This window comes from Astyanax mexicanus, chromosome 11 (genome assembly GCF_023375975.1).
Source record: "Astyanax mexicanus isolate ESR-SI-001 chromosome 11, AstMex3_surface, whole genome shotgun sequence".
In the NCBI taxonomy this organism is placed as follows: domain Eukaryota; kingdom Metazoa; phylum Chordata; class Actinopteri; order Characiformes; family Acestrorhamphidae; genus Astyanax; species Astyanax mexicanus.
In genome coordinates this window covers 40,964,870-40,982,212 of record NC_064418.1, presented here as the reverse complement: position 1 = coordinate 40,982,212, position 17,343 = coordinate 40,964,870, and the positions used below count along the sequence as shown (strand labels likewise).

Here is a 17,343-nt window from a genome sequence, read left to right as displayed (position 1 = left end):
AGCCTCTCAGTCCATGGCGATGTAAAACACGCTTGACTGTGGAGACTGACACCTGTGTTCCATCAGCTTCCAAATCCTTGCAGACCTGCTTCTTGGTGATTCTTGGTTGACTCTTGACCATCCTGACCAATCTCCTCTCGGCAGCATGTGATAGCTTGCGTTTTCTTCCTGATCGTGGCAGTGACACAACTGTTCCATGCACTTTATACTTGCGTATAATTGTCTGCACAGTTGCTCTTGGGACCTGTAGCTGCTTTGAAATGGCTCCAAGTGACTTCCCTGACTTGTTCAAGTCAATAATTCGCTTTTTCAGATCCACACTGAGTTCCTTTGACTTTCCCATTGTAGCTTTTGTAGCTGAGTCTAATCACTGGGTCAAATGAGCCCTATTTAAATGGGCTCATGAGAAGTCAACAGCTGTAGTCAATCAGAATCACTTACAAGAAGTGAAGAGGCCATGACATGAAGCTAATTTGATTGACACAACTCGCTACATCACCAAAATTGACAAATTTTGTTGCTGTATGTATATTTTTGACCCAGCAGATTTGGTGACATTTTCAGCAGACCCATAATAAATTTATGAAAGAACCAAATTTTATGACTGTTTTTTGTGACAAACATGTATGTGTTCCGATCACTCTATCACAGAAAAATAAGAGTTGTAGAACTTATTGAAAACTCAAGACAGCCATAACATTATGTTTTTTTACAAGTGTATGTAAACTTTTGACCACAACTGTAGCCCAGTGTTGAGCAGTGGAGCAGTGGAACTGTTTTTTATAGAAACAGTGGATGCGCCGGTGTCCCAATACTGTTGTGCATATAGTTTATGTATGTCACTACTGTAACAGTGCAGATTCCTTCAGAATTAATAAGTATTTACATGCTATTTAATATATAATTTGATGTATTTAAATTACCTCTCTTCTGTTTGGCTGCCCTGTTTTGTCCACATACGGAAAAAGCATCACAGTCTACACCTATATAAAAGTAATGGTTAAGTAATGATTGATTTAAAATGGTGCCTCCTTATGTGATATTTTAACATGTCTGTCTGTATGTCTGTCTGTCTGTCCACAGCCCTCCAGTCTGGGTTCCATGGCTCTAACAGAGGGAGCTCTGTGTCAGCATGATCTGATCAGAGTGGTGTACAGTGGCCTTCATCCTCAGAGAGAGACTTTTACTGCACAGAACAGGTATGACACACACACACGCACAAACACACACACACACACATAGTGCTTTTTGTTTCTCTTGTAAGAACATACTGCACCATGTCCTTATAAATATCATAGATTGATGTCTGTGTGTGGCTTTTCCACTGCTACAGCCAGTTACTGTACTGACCCAATCACCACAGCCTGATATGCTGCTTTCTCAATGATGAATTTTCTCTTTATTTTAGTGAGTTAATACCTCTAAAAAGTGGTTTAAAGTTATAGCCTTTTACAGTTTACAGTCCACTATCTCTCCTCAGTTTGTGGGCCTGAAGTAATAGCTGTATTTTTTTTTTTATATAAAAAAATACAGTAAATGTATGATATAATTGTGTTGTAAGAAAGAAAATCATATACTAAAGTATTGCAGTATTTAGTTTTGTAATACAGTATCGATTTTTATTCATGGTTAGATTGCAAAATTGGTGTCAGATGTGCAGTGTTATCTTTAGATTCTACCATTATGGTTCCACAAATTTAAACCTTTTTTTTTTTTTTTACACAAATATTGTTATAGTGTGTTTTACATTTATTTCAGGAGTTTCAAAGCTGGGTCTGATCACTACTCAACTGATCAATACACTGCTTATCCTGCTGACAGCCGAGTTTTTCTTACTCTGTGTTTTCAGGTTTGAGGTGCTGTGTTTCCTGATGTTGTGTTATAACTCAGCTGTGGTGTACATGCCTGCTTCCTCCTACCAAGCCGCGTGCCGCATGAGCTCACGGTAAGAAATTAATCAGGAAAACAAGAGTTTTTACACACAAAGACGGTGTTGAGTGTTAAAAAATAACAAAAGCTATGCAAGTGCTATATTCTGATGGGATTAGTTTAATATGGGGAGGTAGAGTGATCTAATTTTACTACAGGTCTCCTGTAAAGTATTTGAATGATCCTTACATGATTAGAAATCTTGGCATAAATGACTGTAATAGGAGCGGTTACTTAAATTACATACTGCTAAGAAAGCCAAAACAACCTGTGCAATATGTGGCCTCCACTACTCGCAACAAGAAAACATATATAATCATATATAATTAAGTAATTATGCTGCATGGTTAAAACAACATCTCAGGCTATAGGCTACTTTATACCAGCGATTCTCAACTGGTGGGTCGGGACCCAAAAGAGGGTTTCAGACTATTTTTGGGCAGATCGTGAACAGTTATACCTTTACTTAACAAAAATATTTACATAAATACATCTTAAAAATTATTAACATTTTAAAATAATTATTGCTCATCTGATTTTGTTTTACCCACAAGTGGATGTTATTTAAGGCACTCCTTACTTTCATAGCATACATGTACACACAAGTGTACTTTAAGCAATGCATGTTTTTTCCTTACCCCGCCCCCAAACCTAATAATGTTTATCTGACAGCACTTTGTCCTTTACTGTTGTGGCCCATAGTCCTGCAGTCATCCTATTTTTGTGTATGTACTGTATTATTATCCTGCATTAGTGCTGTTGTATGCGTTAATTGTGTGTATGTGTTTGTGTGTTTTAGGCTGAGTGTGTGTGGGTTTCCACGCCAACAGCAGAAGGTGTGGCATGAGCCGAGTAACCGTGTGGTGTTGGACCCTGAGTTCATGGTGCAGATGCTCACTGCCGTCTATCATGCCACGTAAGTGTTGCACATGCCCATATCCACACACACACACACACTCACACAGTCCTTTTAGAACCTTAAATACACTGGAGCATATCCATTTATTTCATTGTAAATGTATCTCAGAATAGAAAATGTGCAGCACAGTATTTCATTCTCTTTTATGTTACCAGCCCAAAGCATGACTTCATGACATTGTGGGATTTTTTTTTTTTTTTTTTTTTTTTTTTTATACAAATAACTTGAAAAAGAACAAATCAAAATCACTGTTAACAAGCTTATGCATAGTAATCCCCAACACTCAGTACCTGTATGAGTGTTAACATGGGCTCAAAGTCTTAGAATTAGAGCTACAGGTTATCTTCAGTGCGCCTTACAATTCAGTATATCTTAAGTATGAATTTACTTTGTTAAAACAAGCTACGCTTGTTGAACCACTAGCTAATATCGCCCTGGGTTACCGGAACACTCAGGGTTCCTCAGTGTAGTGCTGTCGGTGGCATTTACTAACACTAACCACAGCTAGCCACTAATGTTATTACTGCTGAACCCTGCCTTAATGGGAATCTGGAAATCTAAGCTTACTGTAAATAAACCGAGGTGCTTTTCTTACCCATATAAACAGTAGAGAAGTCTGTGAAGATTAACATCCAGTGCTTGTTTGATTAAAAAAAAGTGATTTTTTTTTGTTTTGTTTTGTTTTTTTAAGAATTTTTTAAGAACATTTTTGTTGTCTTTTAATGTCAAACATCGTATTATGAATACTCATCAAGTGCTTAGGCCCAGATATTTCTATTCAAGGGAAAACCACAATTGACTCTGATGTACTTTATTATTATTATTATTTCTGCAGTCTGTGGTCCACTTCAGCCCTCTTTTTCTTTTCAACATTATTTAATCAAATCATCGTAGCAAGATCTAATCATAAGCATGAACAATGCTTAGAAAGGGCTCCACACAAGGCTGTGTAACACCGTTTCTAAAAAAAAAAAAATAATAATAATAATTAAATACATTTTTCATTAGAACAAGGCCATTGAGCGGTCACTACTGTTTTGAGGCTGCACAGGGTTTGGGGGAAGGGGGGATAGCTGTGGCCCATTTTTTCCTTTCTCCATGTGACAAAATGTTATTGGATATAGGACACACAAGCAGTATTTTCGGAAATCGAACAGGGCTGACGCAGTGCCCACTCTCGTGTGTGTGTGTGTCTGTCTGCACGTGAGGATGGTTACTGAAACCGGTCGTGACAGTGCAGAACCAGTTGCGGAACCACGCTGTCTGTGTTGCTCCGACATGCTTAGAGTCTCTCCCCCCTGTCGACAGCCCTCAATTAGCACTGCATTCATTCCATTAGCAAAACTCAGGGGAGCAGCCCATTTCATCGAATCTGTATGCAGTCACTGCTAAATGTATTAGAGATGATAATGAAGTCTCTGTTCTGATAGGACCGATATGAGAGAGGAGAAGGACAAGGAAAGATATAGACAGAAAAGAGAGGATAGGAGAGATAAATAAATAGACTATAGAATAAGGAACAAGGCTTTTAAGAAATGCTATAATTCCTTGGATTACAGTTTTACTAGCTAGAGGTAGATTTATGGAAGAATAAAAAAATTATGATGTGCAATACTAAATCGATTTTTGAAAACAATAATTTTATAATGCAAAGTTTACACATAAAAACTTGGGTCAGGCAGTGGTTCATTTAGTGGTGTGTTTCCCACTAGATAGCAGTGTTGAATTCTTCTGTTTTCAGATTTCTCTGTACTGATTAGATTAAAAAAAAAGTTATCTTTTCTTTTTCTCTGATTCTATACATACACATGATGGTTTTTTTTTTTTATTATGATGTACATTCTATGATGTATCACCGGGTTCTTGCCAATACCCAGCTCTAATTACAGTTAGTGCTTGGTCTAAATGGATATATATTATTGTCAAGAAAATAAACTTTTCATTTTTTAAGAATATAATGTAGAATGACTCATGTGTGTTTGTGTGTCTGTGTGTGTGTGTGTGTGTTCTAGTTATAATGGGGAATGGGACCTGGGGAGAGAAGCGCTGGATGACATTTTGTACAGAGCCCAGCTGGAGCTCTATTCTGAACCACTGCTGGTGAGAATTGAACTGGCACTACATTACACTAAAATCACATAAAATGTTTTTTCAATCTATCCACACATCTAATAAAACATTGTCTCCTATGTTAATTTTCCTATACTACACTGAATTAAATTTTGCAGCATGTACTGTGAGTTTTAATAACTGTGATCAAAGCTGATGTATTAAATACGTCCATTTAAGTGTACCATAACATCTCATAAAGTATTATGCAGTTTCGGATGATTATTCCCCCCCTAACTGAGCAGACTCTACCTGTATGCTTCATTGCTTATCTCTGTATTTCTTTTCATAAGTTGGGGAACGCAATGAAGAACTCCTTACCGGTCAGCGCTCCGGATGGCTCCCGTGGAAAGAAGGTCCTGCAGGTGGAGGTCACGCCCACCATAAGTAGAATCTCACGCTCAGCTATCACTGCTGCATCCATCCGAAGACTCCGCTGGAAGAGAGAAGGTAAGGGACCCTCAGGTCTAAGCTACAGTCAGCACCCCCTACTGTTCACACAGTCAGGAGGCATGTCAGTCATACAGTGTCAGTCACACATTTTCACACAGCCTTCACACACCTATTCTTAGATCAGGTTTTTTTCTTTCATTCTGAATCTGAAATCTGGACCCTCTAATAAATAGGGTTATTTAGATGCGCATGGTTGGCTGAAGTACATTAACAAGGACAGACATTACACTAACCATGTATATGTAATGCACAGTCTTTAGGGTGAAATGTTGACAAGGCAACCAACCAGTGGCAAGCCAGACAGACATAGTCAAGGAGCCTGCTAGTTGGTCAATTATTTAGCCACACACTCAGCCAGTGATCCAGCAAGCCAGTCACTCAGCCCACCAGCCCTCCTTCCTCTAAGCCAGCCAGCCAGAAATTCACTCAGCCATCTAGTCTCTCAGTCAGACAGCCAGGCCACCAGTCACCCAGTCACACTGCCAGCCAACCAGACAGTCTCTTTTTACACCCTGAAATTTAATATCAGTCATAATATTTCTTTTGTTGTCATGAAAAGCTTTGCAATATGATAATATGAACTCAATTTCCCTTTCATGGCTTTTTGCTGAGCATGCATTTGATTTTGTCCCTCCTCTGTTTCTGAATTACTACATTGTATATTGATTTAAACAGTGTTTGAAACGTCTAATCTTCTACTGCTGAGTCAGTGACGTACAGTAATGCAGCAAGGCATGAATTTCCTCTGAATAAGGATGGAGAGAGACCATTTTACCATATTATTATTATTATTATTTTTTTAAAACACTTTTGAACTTATCTTATGTTTCAGTTTATGTCCAGAACTGTTTGATGTTGTTTCTATAATGTGAAAGTTGTTTTGTCTTTCCTTTTCCTGTTGTCTTCATTTGTTCTTTGAGTGTTGTGTGTTGCTGTACTGTCCTATAACTCTGCATAGCCACGTTTTCCACTGTCGAGGGCTATGTGGTGAAGTGGAACAGTACCCTCACTAAGGAGCACATTTCCACCCTGTTGTGTTAAATCACAGATTGTTTTGACTTCTCAACCGAAGCAGAGTTCAGCCTCACCGTCCATTCCAGTCGCCACGCCCCCAAGGACCCGGCAGCCAATTCCATGCAAGGAGGGAGGGGCATACTCACGGTCACAAACGAGGGTAGGCGGTTGGGGTGGGGGGAGAAGAGATACCGAAAGAAGGCGGGCTTTCCCTTCAGATATGCTCCAATAATGTTCCTTCTTTTTGGGTACCCCAGCTTCCCTCTGCTAGCTCTCCGGTTGCTTGCTTAGAACTAAACATTAACAAACCCCAACGTATTGCTGAACTTGTACAAAACGCCTTAGTGCTGTGCTGGGCTTGGGTGAGGGGTGTATTGGTACATACGCATGAATGCCTGATTAACTTAACGACCTCTCGACTTCTCTGCGTCTTGTAGGCCCACTTTGGGTGCTACCCGTTGGTCACTGACTGAGCATGCTCATCCCTAATAAGATGTAAAAAGCAGCAATTAGTTCTTGTTAGAAATTGTAGGCTTAGAATTATGCAGAATCTTGACCTATCTGTGTTATTGGATGACAGGCCCTCACTGAGAATGGCCTTAAGTGTCCTTTTCCTCGCAGCTCTTGGTAGACTATTTATAGAGGATGTTTTCCCTTGTGTATGCTACAACTAGACATATGGACAACACTTCCCTGGCCTCTAGTGTTTTAAACAGCATCTGCTTACAGTTTAATACTGATAAAAGTATGTTTTAGGATTACAGGATTACATGTTGGGATTACATGACATTTACATTCATGGCATTTGGCAGGCACTGTGTAAAAACTACATTACTTTAGCTTTCTGTTTGGAGCTTTTTTCTGGCAGGATAACATACTATAGAGGAGAGGAGAGTTAGTTCCTGCTTTTTTGAGAATGTTTGGAGCAAGCTCAGTTAGTGAGGAGGAGTCTTTCCCCTGACCATTTGACCATCTTTCCTCCTGGCTTCGCCTCTAAGCATGCGCATGTCGAGGCAGACTGACCCATCAAGCTTCAGATCAAGCCCCCGGAGGATCCAACCCAAACGAGGCAGATCTGCCAGCGCTCCGACCTATGTACAGCTCCAGCACCTTCGCGCCTCCATGTCCTCTACACACAGCTGTTGAGCCAGATGCTCTCTGGTTTCGGCTGTAAAACACACAGAAATACCTCTGCCTGTGGATACCTGTGGACTTTCTAGCTAAAAGTGTTCCATTGAAGATACCTAACTGATAGATCTGCCTCAAAATCTGCTTCATTCCAAGTGAGAAGAGTGACAGGAGAGCACACGTGCTGGTGCTCTCAACATTTGCATGTCTTCCTTTATTCTTCTTCTTCTTCTATCCATCATATTCCCTTTCTTACCTTTAGCCCCTTCTTCTCCCTCTTTTTTTTGGAAAACTGACGCCTGTGGAGAAACCTACAGACCCAGATTTTGCCTGCCTAATTTTGCATGTTACTTCTCTTTCACTGACACTCACTCACTTTTTATCTTCGTTCTTTAAAACTATGTTGAATGTCTTAATAGTCTGTATTTTTTTTTTATTTTTTTTTTGCTCAAACTGTGTCGTTTCATTCTCTTGTCCCTGTGTAGTGACTATAATTACAATAGGACTGATGGAAATACATGAACACACATCAAACACTATGATGAGTGCTGAAGGACTTTGAGAGGAACCGGCCTATTTTTATCTCTACTTCAATCTCATTTAGCTTTAAGCGTCACGGCAGGACTCATCTATCCATGGCCATTGTTTTTACCCTTTCATTCATATCAACTTAGAGATTTTGATTAAACTAAATGGGCTTGGTAGGTAAGCTCAGTTCATACCTGAATTACAGTGCGATTTGGAGAGATGACGCATGTAAAACATTTTTAGTAGTAAGCATATGCATATGATTTCACCAGATGGCATTTGTGTGGATAAGACTTAAGTCCTGTATCAGATGGATTAAATTTACCTGGGGAGGCTATAATTCGTGGATTAGGGTTATTTAAATTTACATAAAATCACTGCAATATCATGTTTAAGCAGAAAGGTAAATTAGAAGAATTTGGTAGATCTATATCTGTATTCTTCCATTTTCTTTCAGTTAGACTCACTCATTGAATAGCTAGAAATTATAATGTGTGTAAAAACGAATCTATAGAAAATTGTAATTCATTATTTCGATTTCATTTCATCTGGAAAAGGGCAATTTTTTAGTTATGTGAAAATACCAAATATTTAAAATGAAAATAATTTTTGTCCTTTTGCATAGCACTCTGTGACACAATAATTTATCATCTTTATGGGTCGATAATGTTAATTTGTTAGCTATAGAAGAAAGTGTTGCACACGATTTGGTGTGTTATTGGTATGAGCATCCTCTTAATGCATAGTAAAAGTTGAGTTGGAGTGCTGTCTTTTCCTAAGAATAGTTCATGATAAGGCCTCCTGTAAGTTACAAAACAAATTGTTTTGCCTATAGAACGTCCCCTGGTTACATTCATTCAGCTCCGAATATTATTTCGTACCCTTACCTTTTGTTATGTATTTTAAACGCTCAAAAAATCTCTATTTGTCCTCCTCTCTTTCATACACAGATGCAGACGGCATGAGTGGAGGCGAGGAGTCCTTCAACCTCAACGACCCTGACGAAGGTTTCTCCTCGGGTGCATCCAACAGCAGCCAGCCCAGTGGAGGTAAGCCGGGGAGCAGTGGAGGGGGGCGTGCTGGCAGCCAGAAGAGCTCTAAGAAGAACAGCATTAGTCGCTCAACCCGGGAGAGGGAGCGGGAAGCCTCCGTAGAGAAGCATAAAGAGCCATTAGTGGACGTTCAACCGGCTCCGAGAAAACATCAGCAGCTGCAGCAGAGGCCACAGTCCCCCCCACCCATCATCACTCTGGACTCTATTGAACTGAGTCCCTTTAAGAAGCAGCAGAGCTTCTCCGTGGGGGGAGGAGCCGTGCTGACTCGGACAGCTAGTGCCTCGTCTAGCATGAACGCAGGACGGAGTGCGTCTCGGGATGGAGCTGGAGCCGGAGCCGGGTCTCTAGACCTTGAGGAAGGGACGGCCATGGCTGGACATTCGGGCTCTGGACGGGGATCCCACCGTCACTCCAACCTAAGCCTAAAGGAGGAGCACCTGGTGCGGCCTGAGGAGAGCAAAGAGCTGCTATCTCCTGGAGCTCCTCTCACCAAGCAGTCGCGCTCACCTAGCTTCAACATGCAGATCATATCACAGGTGTAGCCCACCTGGCTGCCCACCTAGAGTCACTGTCTCTTTGCCTTTGTCTTGTTGTTTCTCTCTTTTTTCCGTTTCTTTTTTTTTTTTTTATCTAGCGCCCTTATTAGTCAATGGCATCTTATCAGGGAGTGATGGTTAACCATTAATGGGAGTAACCTTATTCAGTCTGATCTCCATCAGTCTGATCTTCAATATCTATAGTATACAGGCTTATTACCATGGACCACTGAAACACCTGCCCAATGGTGTGTTTTATAAGTGTGTTTTTAGTCAATGTTTCTTTTCTGTTCTTTTCTAAGTACAAAGACACAAGTCAAACTGATTGTCCATGGTAGCTGACAATTTGGTAATGAAGCTGTAAGTGGAGATTATATTGGAAAAAAAACATTTGTTTAATATTTCTTTAAAATGTGTGCTAACATCAGCCGTAACATTAGTGCCACTGAAATATAAGGTAAAAAAATAAATAAAAACATTGACTGTCTTCATCTTCACTGGCAACTGTTAATGGATGGGATCTATTAGACTGCAAGTGAACAGTTAGATTTAAAATTCGATCTGCTAAATTCAGGAAAAATAGTCAAACTTAACAATTTAAGACACTTTCACTGCAAGAACTAACTTATGATGACTAGATGATCGAGTCATAACATCTCCAAACCAACGAGCAGGTCTTGTCCTAGTATGTAGTGTTCAGTACCTACCAAAAGTGGTACAATAAAGAAAACCACTGAATTTGTCACAGGGTCATGAGCACCTTAGGCTCATTGATCTGATTCATGAAGGTCCCACCTCACTTCTTACATAAGAACTTACAGAACCTGCTGGATCTTAAAGGATCTGCTGCTAACAGGACACAGGACACTACTTTCCCTAGTCTTGTGGAGTGCATTCCTCAAAGGGACAGATGTGTTGGGGGCATTATTCAGCATTAAGCACGTGGTACTAATGTTATGGCTGATTTGTGTGTAATCTCTTTAAACCCCTAGGCCCCACATATATACAGTAGGCCCACAGTTCAGTTCCTCACTCTCATAAATACATAACTTACATATTAGTCTCATAGTAGCTACTGAGTAATTAATTTAAAAGTAGTAGTCATTGTTATGGAAGGACTGCTACAGTAGTAACTACTGAATATGCCTTATTTTGTTTTTTTAAATAAATTATTCATTGTAAGTTATTAATTCCTCAGATACTGCCATGGAACATCCATGTAACGTCTGCATTTATGACTGTGATGGAATTAAGAAGGTTTTCACCATCACATTCTTAGAGTTTAATGGATAAATTCCACTTTGTCTTTTTTATTTTTATTTTATTATTTATTATATCTTCTTGCTATCTCCCACTCTTCTACTCTCTCTGTATGTTTGTCTGTCCATCTGTCTTTCTCTCTCAAACCAAACAAAGCATTCCACTTAAGGCAGACCAACTCCTGACATGGTGTTGGAAGCAATGCCTGGTCTACACTGGTAAGGGGTCAGAGTCCAGCATCTCCACTGTGAGGCTGAATAAAGCTGGGGAGAGGGCAGTTTGACTGTAGTGCGTCAATGACAATACTGCCTTAAGCATTCTCTGTAAGTGCTTAACAAAAAACAAAGCATGCTAGCTAGCTCGATTTTAAACTGTACACTGAATGACCAAAATAGTTGATCATCTTGAATGCCAGCCGGCATGTAAAAAGTTAATTCTCTGCATTATCGTAAAGAAATATATTTTTATTAGCAGTGGAGATTATAGGCAGCAGGTGATGTGGTGAGCAGCTTGACTCACTCTAGATCTAAAGGTGCTACAAAGGGTTGTTTGTGATATTCTATAGAAGAATCACTTTTGGTTCCATAAAAAAATATTTTTTGTAAAGGGATATAAATTATATCATAGAAATATTCAGACAGCCACTTTTTTATTCTTTCCTGTCTGCTTTTGTTGGATTAACTCTCTTTACTGTTTAGGGAAGGTCAGGATGTTGGATGATCACTTTTTACCACATCCCCAACTCCCCAGTTTATCCCAGATGTATCAGATGGAGCTCCATCATTCCAGAAAACCCAGTTCTACTGCTCCACAGCTCAGTGCTGGGGGGGTTTGTACCCCTCTAGCCCATCTTCTAATAGGTTTATGTTTATCTGCAAAAGATTCCTATTTCTTTGGCAATACCTCTCTCCCTACAGGGAATAGACAAGCTGTGTGTGTGCATTTACACATGCGTGTTAGCAATGGGTGCAACCATGCACCACAAAGTAGTTGAATCATTTAATTAGAAGGGGTGTCCAGAAACACTGAACATATAATGTAAGTATAAAGAAACCTTTTAAGATTTAAAGAAGTAATTGTAAAGATTCTTTACTAATTTACCGCCTTCGCAAAAAATATATTATTTTTATTTTATTTTTAAGGATGAGAAGTGGTTCTTCTATGGCATTGTTTTAATAACACTGTGTATAACCTTTATTTAGAAGAGGTGTAGCCTGTGGAGACCAGGTATATTATTTTGGGAATTCAAAGATTAGTTTACTCACATATTCTATGTTTTGTAAGAAGTAAGCAATAAAGCAATGTGACATCTGACAAGATTCTACACAATCACAGCAGTGTCTCGTCATGCATTTCTGCTGAACCCCCGGGTCATGTGCAATTTCTATCAAGATCTTCTATAATGTAATTTCTGTTTTTCTCTTTTTTTGTGGCATTTCATTGCTGGGCTTTTATTTAAAATGTTTTTTTTTTTTAAACATCAAGACACTGAAGATATTGAATAGTAGTAGTTATGAGTTATTTCCAACCCTGAGTTTGATTTGAATGATTTCTAATGTTTTGAGTTAATCAAATATATGGTTTGATTTACATGGTTTGTTTTTAAACAAATGTATTTTGCTGATTTCGAGCTGTTTTAGCATTCTGTCTTATTATTTTGGTCTTCAGACAAAAAAGAAGCCAAGAAACTTGAGGATATTGCCAATGTGTAATCTGCTGAGCATCAGACCCCTAAAGAGGGGAGATGTCTGGGTCTGTGGAAATAAGAAAAAAAAAAGTTGCTGACTCGACTGATTTCACACTCATACACTATGAGAGCCTCAAAAGTTGACTATAGCTGAGCAGGCAAACAACCTTTCTTACGACCTTACCTACGTCTTCAACCCTCAAGAGTGTGATTCTGGTGTGCTGTAATAAGCATTCTGTAGTTAAAGACACATGATAATACTGTAATAGCTTTTATCGTCTAGTAACGCCATCAGAAGTCTCAGTGTATGTTTGTATGTGTCTGGTTTGGTGTGACTTCGTACTGTGTTCGTGCTGAGCTGTTAACAGGAGTCTGTGTGCTGCTGTTTCACATCTGTAATGAAAGGCAATCGGACAAGGATCCACAATTCATTAGCTCTACCTCATCTCTTTCCGCTGGCCATTTAAACACTGGACTCACAATCACTTACATGGTACAGTGATGCAATGTCAAATACCCATATACAAATTAGCAGTATTATAGAAACATAATAACCATGGTTCTGCAGTCATGCACAATTTCTTTAAGGCAGTGAGTGAATTTGGATCTTGAGTCTTGCTGTTGTATTGAATGTTCGGGAGTTTTATAGCAAACATTGTTGCATTTTGTTTTTCCCTTTTTCTTTTATAAGGTGAATGGCCAAAGAGGGTGACCATAATCGTAAGAATATAGGTTTTAGTTGTATCAGAATCTTAAACAGTCTGTATACTTGAGGCACTTTTCATGTTGTAATTGTAATTGAATTTTTTTCATCCACACGTTTTAGCGGGTTTATAAAATGTGCATAAAAATCTAAAGCAGAAATCCTAAAATTTGACAAAAACATCTAAATATTACAAGAATATTTATATTCCAGGCTAAGGTGGAAAATATATAATCAATAAAATTTGTGTTAAGACAGTAATGGAAATGATTCGATTAATCGATTAAACATGATGATAATTGAACTGTAGTTCTTAAACCAAACATTTGTCCCCACAACCCAATACTACCCTGTACTCCTTATAGTACCCTGTAAGTGTCCAGCATATGTCGTGCATGTAAAAGTTATTTATTTTTTTTTTTTCAGCCAAAATTTCAGAATTGCACATAATTTTTGCAAAGATTTGGATGGACACACTGCTTGTGATAGTTTAAAACTTTACTAAGATGGTGGAAAATTGGCAGGCTAGTTTGAATGTTAGGACTCACAGGTACCGGTCATCACAGTTTGATTCTTCATGATGCATCATGAGAACAAATCTGGAGTTCCAGTTTCTTCCAGATTTAAAATTTATGGCTTTAAAATTTTCATAGAGAATGTTTGTTCTGTTGAATAAACTTGTGTCCAGCTATGGTTCTTTTCCACCCACACAGCTACCCATATATTTTTTCTTTTAGATTTATTTTGCTAATAAAACAAATCCCCAATTTTTCTGTTGTAAGTAGCTGCTATAAAGATATAAAGATCTTGACTGTAGTGGGAACCTGTACCTAGTTGTGAGCCAGGCTGTAAAGGTGGCACATGGATCTGCAGATGGTCAACAATCCTGTATGTTTTGCTTTAATGTGTGTGAGACATATGTAGGGTGTAGTGTCACACTGCAGTAATAATGCTTAGCAGTCCCATTTGTTGGTTATTTTTTTAAGGTGGTTGGGGAGAGTTTCCTTGAAATGTTGTAGCACAAATAGCTTGTAATGGAGGATTAAGATTTTATGATTTTATTGAGTTTGGCAAATGATTTGATAAACAGAACAAGTTAGTTAAAATGCTTCTCTTTCTCTGTGAAGTGGACGACCACTGGTTTATGCACTCCCTGCTTTACTGGTTTGGGGCCTACATCAGATATTCTCATTTCTCTGTCCTGGAGGCACCCTGTCACACTTGATTTAAACAAATCAAGTCATTTACACACATTTTTAGATGTAAGAAATTCTGGTCTAGACTGCTTACTGTCTGGGAAACAATTATTCCAGCTAGTTCTGAGAGTGCTTTACACTTTTTTTGCCAGTAGACAACTTCTCTACCATCCTCTGAAGTGTATACCCATTTGTGACTTCCTGACTCCCACTGCTGGCCATATGGTTGAATTACACCATCATCCGGTCCACTGATCTTCATCCCACCCTTTCAGAGAGAAGTGTGTTACTCTCTTTGTTCTCTCTTTTTTTTGATCACAGCTAATTGCATGTAATGCATTTAGGCCTTGTTTTTTTTGTTTTGTTTTTTTCATTCAATGCACTTTATCCAGTCTTTGTCTTTGCTGTAGTTCATGTCTCACAGTAGATGTGTGTGGGAGTGGGAGAAAACTCTTGCTGGGGGTGCAACACAACAGAGGTGAAAGCCGACTCCAACTAAAACCTACTGATACAGTTCATACATTTTCCACCCAAGCCAAATACACTGTACTGGAACAGCTCTCAGTATGTTAAAAACAGTATCAGTACATTTCTGTACCTTCCCTAGACTCAACAGTTGCCCCAGTTTCAGTGCAAATCGATTCTATGCAATGTTTTTTGTTGGTTTATTTGTTTTGCTTCCTCTCATAGTGGATCAAAAATCAGATTATTTGGTAACTGGCTTGATTAACTGGATTGTTGATCTCAGATTGCTGGTCTGCTTGTCCTCAGGTCTTTCATTGAGGAACTACATTGGAGTTGCTGCTGTTTTAACTGAATTATTTTAAATCAGGTGCAAGACAAGAGGTGAAAAGAGTTTCTTTATGATAGTCTATATGCCATACTGTATGTGTGTCTGTGTGTAAGAGAATATATTAAAGCCTCACCGTGGTGAGTAATGACTGAGTCAGGTGGATCTCCTCAGAGCTGTGGAAGATATGCCCGAGGCCTTAGGAGTCTTGGGTCTCCCTCAAACAGCATCACACAGTTATGCAAGCATATAGAGTAAATGGAAAATGTGTACAGAGGGTTTTAGACAGAAAGAAAGTAGAGCTGTAACAAAGCAATCTCAGAAGTGAAACACTGTACCATTGATGATGTAAATGAGATTATTATTTTAAATCCTTGTAAATAAAACTGTACAAAAGAGTGAAAGCAAGAAAATATTAACTTATCACTCTGCGATGCAGAAACAAAATGAATCTGTATATTGGTGAATAAATCTTGTGCTGTAATCGATTTGTGTCTGTGGCTTTATTCAGTTATTCTGAGATCTATTATATAGTCTTGCAATCTAAGCACCTTGGAATTCTAATTCTAATAGTGGGACCATTTTTAATGCTGTATTAAAACTATTAAAATATTATTTAAAGTGGCAGAAGCATTTCTAAGTGAGAATGTATAAAATATTGTGTTTAATGGTACCAGTGAGCTGGATCGACCATCCCTGCTAAACCTAATATATATATATTCATTCTAAAAACTGGGGTCTCCTTCGCTTTTTGCGGGTGTTCTTCTGGACCGTCACACATCTTTACGTGCTTACATCACACGTACAGACTCAAAAAGAGGATCCGGCTTAGTTTTACGTTACATTCACACTGCAGCGATGCAAAGCATTTTTGCTCCGCCTCCCACTGCTCTCTATCTGCTGTGAAATAAGACCGCATCACACCTGCCGTTTAAAATGATTCTTCCGCATGCTCGGTGCAATTACCCATTTTCACCAGAGAGGGCCCTCAATCCCCCAAATCCCAAAACTTACGGACATCAGCTTTAAAAAGCAGTCTTCTGCCCTGAAATACAGTGTGATGTACATGTTTGGCCTCCTGCATTAAATGTGGACCGGTTAACACATAATTCTAGACAAAATTTCCGTTTACAATCACACTGTAATGCTTTTATTGATGTTTTTCAGTGCATGTTTTTTGCTGTTTTTCCTTAAATAAAGAGTATTAAAAGAAATAACACAACTTTATAAAAAACGTGACTGTAAAACATATCACTTATTATGAACAAATAAAAAAGATAAAATAAAATATATAATACAAGGCTTCCACCTTTATTTGATTGGCAAATAGTTCAGAAATATAATATTTTCTCTGCAACATATATGTATGGCTGGGCAGTGACTGATACAGCAGGAACACTAGCAGGGCAGTGTTACTCCAGAACCACAGAGCTAACCCAGCTAATTTAAGAACCACAGTCTAAAATACTTAAAGTAAGAATGCTTAGTGTTTGTTTTTTCCCCCCCACAAAACCCTATTGTAAGGACAAATCTTAATGTGGCTTAATGTACTAAAACAACGAGTCAGAAACACCAAACGTCTCTTATTTATTTCACTGCATTATAAAGATGGTAAATGAAAAACTGTGCTTCAGCTTAAAGTTGGTTCTGGAGTAACTCTGTGCTGTTGGATTAGAGATTTCGTGTTGTACCACTCTCAGTTCTCTCTAGCGAGGGCAGATAAGTTGGATCCAGTGATGTATAGGAGTAAAATGTTCACAGAATAAAACGTACAGGGTTCTGAACATATTTATTTACCACATACTGTGATAGAGGCCAGTTTTGGAAAATCCCACTAATTTTCCTTATAGGTAAAAAAGCCATACGAGGACTACAAAATGACGCACGACTTCAAGTTGCCAGGTTCGCGGTTTTCCCGCCTAAATGGGCTTGTTTGAAAATCCAGTTGTGGGAGAAAATTTAGGGGTGGCGGGGTGCCGCCATAAAACACAATGTAATGGGTGTTGCATTGGGTGTTACGTCAACACGCGGGCAAA

General features: G+C 38.8%; 1 protein-coding gene across 2 annotated transcripts in view; it reads left to right on the top strand.

Moving 5' to 3' along the window:
* Positions 1 to 15,791, top strand: part of LOC103038369 (protein FAM126B) — an 84,499-nt gene extending 68,708 nt beyond the window's left edge. The window contains exons 7-13 of one of the 2 annotated variants that reach the window (XM_022680147.2): positions 1,084 to 1,199; positions 1,850 to 1,945; positions 2,729 to 2,845; positions 4,861 to 4,948; positions 5,251 to 5,407; positions 6,459 to 6,584; positions 9,031 to 15,791. In XM_022680147.2, the coding sequence (XP_022535868.2) occupies positions 1,084 to 1,199; positions 1,850 to 1,945; positions 2,729 to 2,845; positions 4,861 to 4,948; positions 5,251 to 5,407; positions 6,459 to 6,584; positions 9,031 to 9,677 (1,347 nt within the window). In that variant the 3' untranslated portion in view covers positions 9,678 to 15,791. The remainder of the gene's footprint in view (positions 1 to 1,083; positions 1,200 to 1,849; positions 1,946 to 2,728; positions 2,846 to 4,860; positions 4,949 to 5,250; positions 5,408 to 6,458; positions 6,585 to 9,030) is intronic. The other variant, XM_022680148.2, reaches the window with a different exon arrangement.
* Positions 15,792 to 17,343: the final 1,552 nt, after the last annotated feature.